At 31.6% G+C, this 13,976-nt stretch overlaps 1 protein-coding gene across 1 annotated transcript in view; it reads right to left on the minus strand.

The window, feature by feature from the left end:
- nompC (no mechanoreceptor potential C) overlaps window positions 1–13,976 on the minus strand; it is a 65,787-nt gene that overhangs the window by 24,017 nt on the left and 27,794 nt on the right. Inside the window, exon 2 of the mRNA XM_077429331.1 lies at window positions 4,608–4,709. Within this exon, the coding sequence (XP_077285457.1) occupies window positions 4,608–4,709 (102 nt within the window). The remainder of the gene's footprint in view (window positions 1–4,607; window positions 4,710–13,976) is intronic.

Below are 13,976 nucleotides of genomic sequence, written 5' to 3' on the forward strand. Positions count from 1 at the left end.
GTTTGCTTTACATGTTTACTGCATATAAGCACATACTACACGTAGGGTCGGACCGTGCAACATACTATAATTTACTTGCTTATGAAATTTTTAATTACAAAACGTGTACACTGTGTATTTTTTTGGCGAAAGATCACTCCAAGGTTCAAGCGCCGAACGGACCCGTATTGTTTTGAGGTCAAATCCCCGGTTGTGGGTCAGATGAATAATAAATAACTACCGCTAATTACCATTCACAGTATTTATAGTATTTAACGCAAACGGTAAAACGTAAAGGCGTTTCTTTTGTGTTTTGTTCGATGAAGGGGGTGAAAAAAAACAAAACAAAAACCGAACGATACTGAAAATCTGCCGAAAATTGAAACGTTCAAAAATAATATCAGTTTGTTTTTTTTATGAGCCGATGAATACACCGAAGGCTGGAAATAGAGTGGAAAATAACAATTTTCCAATTAAAATTGCGTGATCGGTAAGTATTTAGATCGGCCAATTGGAAACGGGTAATGGGCTGTGAAACTTTACCGAGTTATTAAAAACCTTTAATGTGCCTTTTTTCCTGTTGATTTTCGGCGCCTGGAATTGAAATTTCGGAAATAATCGTCCCAGGTGTACGAATTCCGCACAATTTCGATATTTTTATTCGTTCGCTAAAGATAAGCGGAAAAGTTGCCGGAAAATTTTTCATAATAATATACATATAATGTATATAGCCAGCAGCATATCTCGGTCGTAAAGCTTCTGCTTAGCGTCGAGAGGCGCCGGGTTCGATCCCAAGAGCTGACCTCGATTGAAAAGAATTTTTCGGAGTATATCTGTAGTGCTGCTGGTCAGCCCTGGATATTTGTGACTCCAGGTCGATCGTTTCCTATCATAGTTTGCCAATTTTCTCTGATTTTATTGTTGAAACGGTTCCCGATTAAAAATTGGCTAAAATCCTTCCTACCTACTATGTCACCACTATTTGAGATTGATTAATGTACGATAAAATTTATGTACAAGTTAAAATTCATAGATGTCTCGTTAATTTGCGAGTTTTTCAGTGTCTCGTAATTCAGCGACAGCGTATAATAAAAAATAAATGCTACAATCTTTGTATTTGGCCAGGAAGGCGCATTGGGGTTACCTATAAGGCCTTCCTGGTATAAATTATATAATCCCAATTTAAAGATCAATGAAGTCGACCAATAAAGCCCTCTACATGAGGCCACCACCCCCCAACGAATACAGTCTGAGGCACCGTTTCGTCGGAGTACGAGAGGGTTGTTCCGCAATATAGCACTAGAAAAACAGCACATATATAACAAATACATATATATAATATATGTATCAAAATACAAAATGATTTTTTTACTGGATCCTTCGTACGAGGGGTGGTTTTTCCGCATGTTTCCGATTTGCATTGTTGCAGTCGTGGAGGGATGTGGCGAGTGGTGTGGCATAGTGGTTGGAAATGGGTCACGCACGGCAACACCATAATAATGAATGCTGTTTTACATTCACCTGAGACGCTAGGGTCATTCGGAGACCTTCGCAATTGAATCGATCATTTCAAGGGGGAAGAAAATCTCGCCATTTCAATGGCTTTCCGTGCCAGTGGCACGTTGTAAACAAGGCGGGCCTGCACGTACGAAAAGAACATCATAACTTATTTAATCAACACCTTATTTTTGTGAGTTTATTTTGTACATGAAAAATAAACCAAACGATTCCGTTTTTCAACCGTTGAAATCAATATGTCACATCAACATCACTACATTAACTAATAGGCTTTAAATCCAGAATTACGTTTTAATTTTTGTGCGTGTGCTAAAATTAGGTTTTGACTGATTCGAACTCGGAATCGATTACTGATCACATTTTCATGGTTTAAATAAGGCTTATATCTATATGGCTTGTGTTATCATAATGTACACAGTGCCGTAACTGTTATTATAATGTACACAAACCGCCCCTTTGGCACCCCCCCCCTTCAAAACATAATATGAGACAAAAAAAAACTGTATTGTCACTACGTAAAGTAAAAATATATATATAAAAAAATGTTTTTTAAACACTAACCTCTTCTATATTTTGTTTATAAAATTAAAATAATATATAAAAAACCTCATTAAGAAATCACCAATTCTCTCCGTAAACTTTGATCATGAGTATGGCAAAGTGGTCAATCTGTCATAGCGAGAGGGGGGCGAAAAGGGAAAAAACTATTAGAACAGTGTGGACTATAAACGTCACCGTGAACGAACATGCAGTATTTTCAAACGTGTCTATTACGATTATTTACGGTCATTTCCACTTATATTGATGACTAAACCGAGCAAAATGGCAAAGTTTGAAAACGATCGGACAAGAATCCAAACTTCGTCAGACGACAAGATCGATTCTGAACTAAGAAGAGGTTAGTAAAAATGTATGTGTGTGTTTGTGTTAGTATGTGTGTGCGTCAGTCAAATGGTGACCAGACGTCCTGTTTTGGTAGGGACAGTCCCGTTTTTTACGTGTTTTTTATATATATATATATATATAATATTATATATATATATATATATATATATATATATATATATATATATATATATATATATATATATATATATATATATATATATATATATATATATATATATATATATATATATATATATATATATATATATATAATATTTTTTATCTTGTTCCTATTTTCTAATTCCTCGACAATATTTATGGATATTTGAGGGAAAAATTGTAAAATTTTTCGACATGCAACACATTTTTTTTTATATAGGGGGGGGGGGGGGGGAGGAGAGTTGTTTTTGACGAGCGTATTTCACAATCGTTTCGTTGTGATTTTTTAGTTGACCAGAAGAGGTACCTTGTTCTCTTCTATACATTGTTTACATTGTACCACCATTACAGTTACATTATAGTTTGGTGTTACAGTTGGTGTCGATACATTGTGTATTGAACTAATTATTTTTACCTGTAATAGGTATGATAAATTTCACACGTAAATATTTTTACCTCAACTGAAAGACTACTGAAACTGAAATTTTAAGTTTCGAAATGAAATTTATTATCTATAAGTTTCGTTATAATATCGAGTAACATAGTAAATTTGGTGAAGATTCGTTGGCTGGAAATGGCAGTTTACTCTTGTTCGCGTTATCTTCTACGTTTTATCTTATATTAAATTAATCTTATTTTTTCGACCTTATTTTTGCACTTACGATATTTAATGTTTGAAATTTTATATTATTTTTATCGTAATAATAAAGGTAATTTTGAAATAGCTATAAAAATCAATTAAAATCATAATTTTTATACAAAAGTGACGACATATGAAAATATTTATTATTTAGTATTATGAAAATCAAATACATAGGTCATATGTTTCGCCAATTATCTTATAAGATTTAATTTTCAGATTCAAATAATTCAGTTCATCAACAATAATTGATAGATAATTTGATTTATAATATAATTGAATTGGTTTCGTAATAACAAGATTACCTTGAAAAGTGATTCGTCTTACATAATATATTGCAATCAAATAATAGAGTTTTTGCATTAGAAATAAAGCATGCCCTTTATGTATATTTTCCCATGATGCCAATACGGTTTGAACCCGAGCGACACCTATGGTATTTAACTTGTACATACGAACATTTATAGATTTGAAAATTTTTTAAATCATATTCAAACACTGGTGACATAGAGGGTAGGAAGATTTTGCCAATTTTATGAAGAAATAAAATAAATTGGTAAACTCTGATAAGAAATGATTTACTTAGAGTCATAAATATCCAAGTCTGACCAACAGCACTACAGAAATACCTCCGAAAAAATTCATTCCAATCCAGGTAAACCCAGGGCTTGAACCCGGGAACCTCTCGGTGTTTAGAATTAACGCAACCACCAAGCTATGCTGCTGGTTAATTTTAATATTTTTTTCAATGCGAAAAAATATCTCTTCGGTGGTAATTTATTCAAACGAACATGTCCATTTCTAATAAAACACATGCACCGGTTAATAATAAAATTAATTATATCGGCGTAGCATGCTTGGACTCCGAGCCGGTCATATAATTTACGATGTTTTTCACCAACGAAAGTTTTAACACCCCAGTACATACATATTTAAACGTCTTTTTTTTTTTTTTGGCAAAGTGCCTATTTTTTGAAAACTCAACCCTCCAATAATAATTATTTAACACTTTTATTTATACCATCGTGCTAATATTAAATTTTAGAGCTGCCATCGCGTTCATTGTGTATTATAATATGTATATATAAATAAATCAATTTGAATATTTACTCGAACGTTTTCAGAATTGTATTAAGCCGTATTTAGGGGTTAAAAAAACTATGCGGCTATAAGCGGCAATTAAACACCAAGGTAAGACTGCTTGGTTCGCGTTTTGTGACCCAGCGGACCTTCACCCCGGCAGCTCAACAGCCTTATCTTTCATCTCTTGTACAACCTGCAACCGTTACCCTCTTCGATCAATTAATACCACTCGTTGGAGTGTGTAGTGATTTTGTGAATACTAAACAAAGTTTAAAAAGCATTCTACAATGAGTAGATATGTATGTACATATGTACGTAAAGTTTGAGTAAAACAACTTACATTATTTCTAGCACCAACGTCAGATCCAAGCTCAATCATTCGATCCAGAACCGACGTTTTATTGTCTTTGACGGCCATCATCAAAGGTGTCATCCCAGTGGTCTGAAATAAATGAAAAAAACATGTTATAACTATGTATGTTAGATGTACATCAGACGCATCAATATATGTAAACAGATGATTTTAGATAAAACTAGAGTAAAATAACTACTTCCAGTTCAGATAAAAATATTAAAAAAATATAAAATTATAAAGATTATTATTTTTATTACATGTAAAAAGATTTCAGTTCGATTCAGTTAGCGGTTTGGGAGATAATTGAATTCAAAATCTTAAAAAAAGAGGACACCTATGTACATATAAGGGGAGGTACCATTTCCGGTGAACTTAAAAATTTGAAAAAAAATAACGTCGTGTCGATAAGAATTTCAGTAACCGATACTAAGTTTCAGTTCGATAGGAATAGCGGTGTTCAAAAAATCCCCAAAATACAAAAATACAAAACACACACACACACATTTTTTCTAGGTCATGAAAACGTGATCAGTAATCGATTCTGAGTTCAAATCAGTCAAAATCTCGAGTTCGAATTTTCGCATGATCACAAAATTTCATCTATTCTTACTACGTATGTATGTACATAGATAAAGTAAAAATAAGTTAATATATGAGTTCAATTTAGAATATTAGGTATATATTTTGACTAGTTGGAATATACTCCATTTCACCTGGTTTCAGCTACCGTTATAATTGAAGTGTATGTTTTGTAATATATTTTGACTAGTTGGAATTTGTATATTCTGTCTAACCCACGTAAGCTGATTCATATGTCGAATTACATTCCAACTGGTCAACATATGTACATATATTTATTTGAATTGAAAATACAGTTCAACTATAAGTTGGTACCAGGTTACAATGATAGGTAGGTTTTCGTAAAATCGTCACTCGACTAGTAAATTGAGTTGGAAAGTCAATTTTTTTAATATATTCTTAGAGTTACATTTTGTAAGACGGTATTAATTACCTTTGTTAATATTTAACAAATATTAACGCATTATTGAATTCTAAAGCATTCGTAAAAACATCACAGCTGTTAAAACTTAACTTCTACATATGTACATATATTACAACTGGCGCCCATCGTTGTATGTACATAAGTATATTTGCACTTGTAGAGATATAATTTATTAGTTGAATTGAATTCGAATATGAATGACCCAAAAGGTTGGAATATATTACGTTTGGAAATACACTTCGATTATAACATACAGTTTGTACATAGAATATAATTTATTGGCTTAAATTTATAACTGCAAACAGATAGGAAACACATCTCTGGCAATTTATTTGTTCTAGCTGTTTCTCGGCAATTAGTAATCGGTCTTGCAACGGGTTTGGTTCATCAAAAGATCCATTTTTTGTTCTACAAACACTCTCAAAAATCGGATGATTCGTCCCTCACAAGTACGGTTGTCAGATTTCATGCATTTCAAACCAGGAAAATCCTAAACCCCCTAAAAATATTAATAATATTAGACCACACAGTTTTTGAATTTTTATTTTAATTTTACATTTTCAGTTTACAAGATCTTGTAACCAAGTTTTTATACTCTTCACATAGACTATTGTTGCAGTTTTTGGTCTGGTAACAGTTTTAAATTGTTCAGGCTTATACATTTTTGAAATTGGTTCAGGCTTATACATTTGTTAAGTTGGTTCAGGGCTTTAAATGTATAAATCGGGTCAGTTTAGGCATCCCGAAACAAAAGTAGTAAATCGGGACATTTAGGCATCCCGAAACAAGTATTCGGGACACTAAGACATGGAACAACCCTGCTCATAAGATCTATTGATAATATATTCTTTAGCTACGACAAATGTCGTAATCAGAGACTATGAAAGACTTGTCTGCCAAAAAATATTTAGGTCAATGACATCCACAGTAAACGCACATTTCGAGTCCCCAATATGATAAAGAACAAGAATATAGAAAAGGAAGTTGGCATTTCTCAAGTCAGTAGTTGAAATCATAGTATATGTGTATGGGAGTTGTTTTCTTTAAGAAGTCTAAATTAAAATGACTGTGATGTGTTCCTCAAATCAAAGAGATAGCAAGTTTTGTCAGCTGTAATTTTATTGAAAAAAAGACCACTAGAATGTCCTAGGAGGACTTGAAAAGATTTATCAGCAAAAAAATAAGTTCTGGTGCAGAATTAAAGTTTTCAAAGTAGAGAAGGTATTAGATTTATTATCGTCGGAGATGAAAAAATAATTGAAATTGAATAAATGCAATATCATTTGGAGTCATAGATCTAATCATTATCAATTAGTTACGTAATCGTAATTATCAAGTCGTGAATGTGAAAATTAATTGCCTAATTCAAGTCGTAATTTAACTAGTGTAGCACATTAAATCGGTGTCGTAGAGGGTGTGGTAAAAGGTTGATGCGAGCTGCAATCGGTGCATTTTGCAAGTCTCGGTGCGCAAGAGAAACCAAACCCGCTTATCGCACGAGTGTTCTCGGTACGCTTTTTTCGCTGGAAAAATCTCCAATTAGCGAACAGCATTGAAAACGATCGAGGAAAGGGCTGGGTCGTAAGTATCGGCGAGCACGGCAAAACTCAATTACATTTATTTGTGACGCAAAGCCTTCTCGCGTCTTGGCTAGATTATGCGATATTGTAATCAAATTTCCAGGAAACCATCGAATCAGGTGTTATTTTGAGACGCTCGGTGAGAAATCTCACGTCTGTGGAAAAAAACGCAATCAAGATTTTCTCAGCCGAGTGCCTTAAACAGTAAGTAGGTAATTGATCAGAGAAAAGTTATAATAATAGAAGTGGCTTTAGGCTTTATATTTTTGTCGAGTGACGATTGTCCACAGACTTTCCTAAATCATTTTAGCATCAGTCGTATTTGATGCTTGGTGCTCGACGTATGTATGTCCGACAAAAACTTCTCTCGGCAAGGGCAATGGGCAAGTGCATCGTTAAAAGTTGCACAATGCATTCAAAAACACAAAATAAACAAGATGGGATACATTTTTATAAGTAAATTGATCATTTTAGTAACATATTATTCAATTAACATCGTATTTTGACAGTTTTTAAAAGTGTCATGGCGATCGCTCGCATTCTACATAACATTTCAGGGGTGGCACCAGAGAAATGTAAAAATTATTTTTCAATAAATGTAAAAACATTTCTCTTGGTGGCGCCGAATACTCAATTATATTAATAATTAATTATTTAAGTTTAATTAATATAAAAATAATTAATTATTTAAGTTTAATTAATATAAAAATCGTTCATTTTATATTATACATATTTTTGTTGAAAATATACATTACACGTTAATTTAATAGTTCCCAAGGACAGACAAATACAAAAGAGTGGATAAAAATAATCCAGCAACTGAGAAAAGAAACGGATTGGCCACCAACGCCCAACACCACAATATACTCAAATTGAAAATAAATCTATATCAAAATAAAACTTTAATTTCTGTAGCGAATATGTGATGATCCTGATTGTATTCGTTTTAGCGTAGTTATGGAGACGTGTCGGGTAATATTGATACAATTTATTTATTCGTAAGGGCACTTCTAATATTATAACATTTCTCTGTAATTGATATAATAAATCATATATAAAGTCTTTACATGTTGTCATAGCTGTTAACTTATTCAGACCAATTTAATTTGTAATTAATTCATAGGTATTCAGGTGCTTAATTGCAATATAATCTATTTCTGTATATTCTTACATACATTCACAGTCAAATTTTCGTGAGGTTATTACTCCAAAATTATATTAGTAGTAAATGTTTCGCCATTTAATCGATGCTTCGAAGTAAACAATTGAATTTCTTGTGAATTTTAAATAAAACAATTGAAAGTCATTCTAAAATGTTTAAATGAAAAATGCAATTCAGATGCATATTGCATCTGAATTCTATGCATTATTTTGCCCTCAAATAGACATATATGTAAGTTAAGGGTCGTATTTCAAAATTTTTAGAAAATGTTTTATAAGTACAATTTAATTTGGAATCTATTGATAATATTATAATATATGTTTTTATACACTAAGCAAGTTGATAATGATTAATATTGTTAATGTGAAGTTTTATTTGGTGTATTTTTATGAATATACATACATAGAAAACTATTCCAATCATACATTATACATACATAAATATAATGTAAATAAACTTCTCGGGTTTAAAATGTGTAAATAATAATTGTATAAATTTTAATGCAAGGACGTAGATTAATTTGAATGTTTGTTTTCATTTAATAACAATATTTCTTACATATCTCTGTGTTTTTACGGTGACATTAATAAAACGTTGACTGCATAATCTAATTCTACAAAGCATCGCCCCCAAAAGCAGACTAGTTATTTTTAGATAAATTTATTACATATTTTTGATTTGTATATGTTATAGTTCAAGAGTTCACTCCGATTCGTTCATGAACGTACTAGTTTGTTCGTACACGAACTATTGGTTTTAGTTTAAGTGACAATAGTGAAAAACTATTTTTAAATAGACGCACCAGGTGTAGCATGAAACTTTTAACTGTCAAAACGCCAAGTATGATATTTAAAAGGGAAATCTTATGGAAACTACATTACAACGTGCTATCATTCCTATCTTCCGTAATATTAAAAGTTTTCAAATCTAGGGTAAGCATATACATATGTGCATATATGCACGTACATAGAGAATGAGTCAAACGATTGAGAATACTTAAATTTATGCTTAATAGTTTATGCACGAACAAACTACATATTTCGTTTGTCAATTTGTTCTAGAGATTCCAAAAATAATGACATTTGCCTCTACCGGTACCGTAAAAAGCTTTGCTACCGATAGAATCGGTATTGATAAATTAATGCATTTCGGTTCTACCGGTAGTTTATTTTGTATTACCGGTATCGAATTACCGGTTCGAGTAGAACCGGTATTGGAATTCCTAGTTTTGTTGCGTACACTAAAATTGTCCAGGTTGGTTCGTGTACGAACAAACTATTCTGTTAATGAAAGAACGAAATTTTCAATTGAACTATAACATATACAAACAAAATAATGATGAAATACAAACAATAAGTTTCAATAGTCAAGATATATTTAAATAATTTGATTAATTCAAGATATGAGCCGTTATATTTGTAAGTAGCGTACGTTTACTTTACTTTATTTTGAGAAATATCTCCCAAAACATTAAATATAGTTTTTGGAAGTGAAAATTGGACTTCAAATATAGCGGCTCATATATTAAATTTATATTGTTACATTGTTATATAATATTTAGAATATGTAAATATAATTATTCTTGCTTATCTTGCATTTGAAATTTAATATACGTATGAATTAAATTTTGAAATGTTGTCATCAAATCTAAAACTGTATTTCCGTTGTTATTAAATTTATTACGTAGTTTACGTGCCGTTAACGGGTAAAATTCCACACCTTGACCGCTTCTCATTTGAATTTACACAATTAATTCGCACAACGACTTAATTTGTATAAATAGCTAGAATTCCACAGCGATACGTTTACTTTTCCAACATTTCTAGCAAAACACCAGCAATACTGCGGTATGTCAAAAGGGGTAAGCAAAGCAATCTATCCTTGATCTACTCTCAAAAAAAGTAAAGCCTATATTTTTTGCAGTCTCCGTTTATTATTAATTCACCTTCACAATCATCAGATATAACATAGTAGCATACAAAACGTGTGATTTCAATTGAATTTAATTTTTGATTTATGTCGTTCGAAAAATATGTATATCATTAAAGTAATTTTAAATGCATAATTGGCTCATTCTTATGTAACATAGCCAGTGAAATGTAATCCATTGTATTCGAATATAAGAATGGTTTTCATAACCAGGAAAATCCAAAAGTAAAGTCATTATATGAACATTAATTTGCTCTGCTCATCAATTTCACATTAGGTAGGTGCGTAATATAAAACTAAACATGGTAATCTAACATAGAAATATCTAGAAAAATAATAATAAAAAACTTTCTGATCGCTGCGAAATGAGCCAGTTATAAGAAAATATTATTTTTATAATGTATATAAAATAGTATGAATATGTATAATGTATAAAGAAGTAGTCAAGTTTTTTTTTAATTTAATATTTGATCTTTATCAAACAAAAAAAAATGAATGACCTTTTTACGCTAAATGTGAAAAAAGTCATCAAATTGAATATTTCATATTTGAACACACACATTATAGTATTTTGATAAGTATCATCACGAAAATTTTCGTCTGCGACGTATTATTTCAACCCTAGTACGGATACTACAACATTTTAACGAAAAAGGATACGGTGGGTCTATTGGACCCTTGGGTGTGACAGCGCGAAAGCGTGGGACTGTATATCTAGTACGTGACTATAACGATAGGTAAACAAACGCGTCGAGGAAGGTGCAGTGAGCGACCTGCCCTTTATAAGCAGGTACTTTGGCCATATGAAAGCATTGTGGACGGAGCACTGGCAGTGCGTGGATCTCCTTAATCACCCAATAAATGCTGTGAAGCGACTTAAGCCTTTTATTTGGAACCTCCACCCACCCCTACGCAACAATATCATGGTTTCTTTTGATAAAATTAAATGTATTTTATTTCAAAATAATAAATGCCACTTTGAAAAATATAAGTAAGTGAGTTGACGTAGTTCTAAATTATACGGGTATTACTTTGATCAAAAATAAAAATAATTTATTTGAATGCATTAAAATAACGTTTTACGTTAGGACTATGGTACTTAACTTGCGGCTCGTGGGCCGCATGCGGTCTTTTGGTGTTACATACTTAAAATAAGTAATTTTTTTCATTGTATTATTTCCTAATTGACGTTTAATATTTTTATCATTGTATTATTTCCTTATTTACGTTTAATATTTTTATCATTGAATACAATAAAATGCAACATTCAATTTAATACATTTTCAGGCATCCTTCATATTTTGGGAAACTTTTTTTTCGACTAGTAAAGGACGAATACCAGTCAAAAATCGATATTGTTCTCGCATCTTTTGAAAAGAAATAACTAAAATTAATATAAGTACCTGCTATGCCCGTTCATTGAGATTATGTATATATCTTTGTATATATCTTATATATATATTTATACCCATTTATCTGGTAGTCTGCGCTCATCATTGTTTTCATGATTGATTGTGATTTATGAGTGAAATTTTGATTAACTCTCTTCCATTTGGGCCTTACAGGGATGTTTTGTATTTGTAGTTGTTTCTTACATATTTATTGAAACTGGCTGTAGGTGCAAGGCGTTCCTTATGCTATATTTTTTATTTGATATTTTTACTTTATCTGTTATTATTAAATGCTATTTTTTATGTTTATGTATGGATGTATTTATGTTTATGTTTAATTGTTATTTTGTTTTTTTTTTTGTGTTATATTTTTTGACCATTGTGGCGCTTTAGGAATTCCTGTTATGCCACAATGGTCTGTTTAGAATAAATAAATATTTGTATATATGTATATATGTATATTTGTATATATATATATACATATACATATATCTTTGTATACATTTATATCTTCATATCTTTATATATCATATACATATATATATATATATATATATATATATATATATATATATATATATATATATATATATATATATATATATATATATATATATATATATATCTTTTATATAAGTATGTACATATCTTTGGTTGGGAATTTCGTAAACAAGTCAAAAGTCGATTTTTTTTTCGATCCAAACAAATTTAATAAAAAAACAAATGAATATTTACTATTAGATTCGCCATGTTTACGCTGTTTATATTACAAATACTGAGCGAAGCCGGGTAAAACAACTAGTAATAAATAAATAAGATAATTAGTCAATAAAAGTAAGTAGTAGAAGAATATTAACCAATTTTTTCTTTAACTTAATTATTGAAATTTAGAATGCTGATGGGTTCGTAAGGACCCACTACATCTGGATTAGAGTTAAAAAAAATGGCCAAAGCTATTCAAACATTGAAAAGGTTGCCGACCCGCATTTAAGCAGGACTTAAATCGAGAGATGTAATTAAAATATAAATATATTTAAACGATGCATTTTTATACTCACATTTATCAACGATAAAATCGAAACACCACACATACATATTCGTATAAACAAAAAGAAAATTCGCCATATTTGAATTACCCTATAATTCAATGCAGACACTAAAATTTTTCTTTGCGTGTTATTCCAATTCAGTGCCTACACGGCATGCACGTCGACGATTTATTATTTCCTATAAAAAGGCAAATAAATTGATAATTGAACGATTCGTGGATCGGAGCATTGAACACGAAGATCGGAATTCCAAACGGAAAAATGGCGCTGTGGAAAAGCCGACTTTGAGGAGCGCTGGACGCAGCCTCCGAGTTCCGCATCCGGCGTCTATATTTGGTGGATTTTCCAACGTCGGCCGGTGCCCCCGGCCAATCGGAGGTAGAGGGGGCGGCGCCCCTCTTTCGGGGGCTCCAAGGCCGACGGTAAGTGTGCCAGGGGGCGCGCGCCCTTATCGCGCGGGTCACGCGCCCTCCACACCACACTTCCGGTCTGCGGGGGAGCGTGTAAGAAATTTGGCCCACATTCCTTACAAAAATCCATATCGCCTGCACCACCTTCACAACTTGACCACTTGTCAATTACACACATACACATACAATTATTATCCTTATACATATTATTATATACATATATACATATGTACATATACATATATAATATTTGATGCGTGAGTTGACTTTTGTGGTGGTCAGTGTTGCGCTTCGGAAAACTCCCGGAAAAGCGATGGGTTTCAGTGTATTTTGTTTAGGCGTTTTTAACGTATGAAGCTTTGTTAGGTCAAGCTGTGTATGTATGTATTTATGTATTATAGATTATTCAATGTTGTAGGTCATTTATAATGGTTAGCTTTGACATCATTATAGGATTATATTATAATATTGGGCCGAAAATAAATTTTCATTTTTATATATTATATGTACATACATACATATGTATATATATTACGATATTTTCGCTTTTTTTTCATTCTGAAACGTAACCTTAATACATAAAATAATAACGCAACTAGAATGATTCCACTTTCTATAATTTAAAAAAATTGTTTTCACTTGCGAACTAAAAAAAATCGTAATTTTCTTCGTTTAGATTGATGGGATGATTTCACACGGTTAAAAAGAATATTCAATAGTTTTTTTTTAATAAATATATAAATATATATTTGTGGCATGTGGTGAAATTATCCCTTACCTCAGGAATTTGTACAGATCTGTGCTTTGCAAGTATGAATAGACCTTAATGC

The sequence above is a fragment of the Arctopsyche grandis genome, chromosome 4, assembly GCF_051622035.1.
Source record: "Arctopsyche grandis isolate Sample6627 chromosome 4, ASM5162203v2, whole genome shotgun sequence".
Taxonomy (NCBI): Eukaryota; Metazoa; Arthropoda; class Insecta; order Trichoptera; family Hydropsychidae; genus Arctopsyche; species Arctopsyche grandis.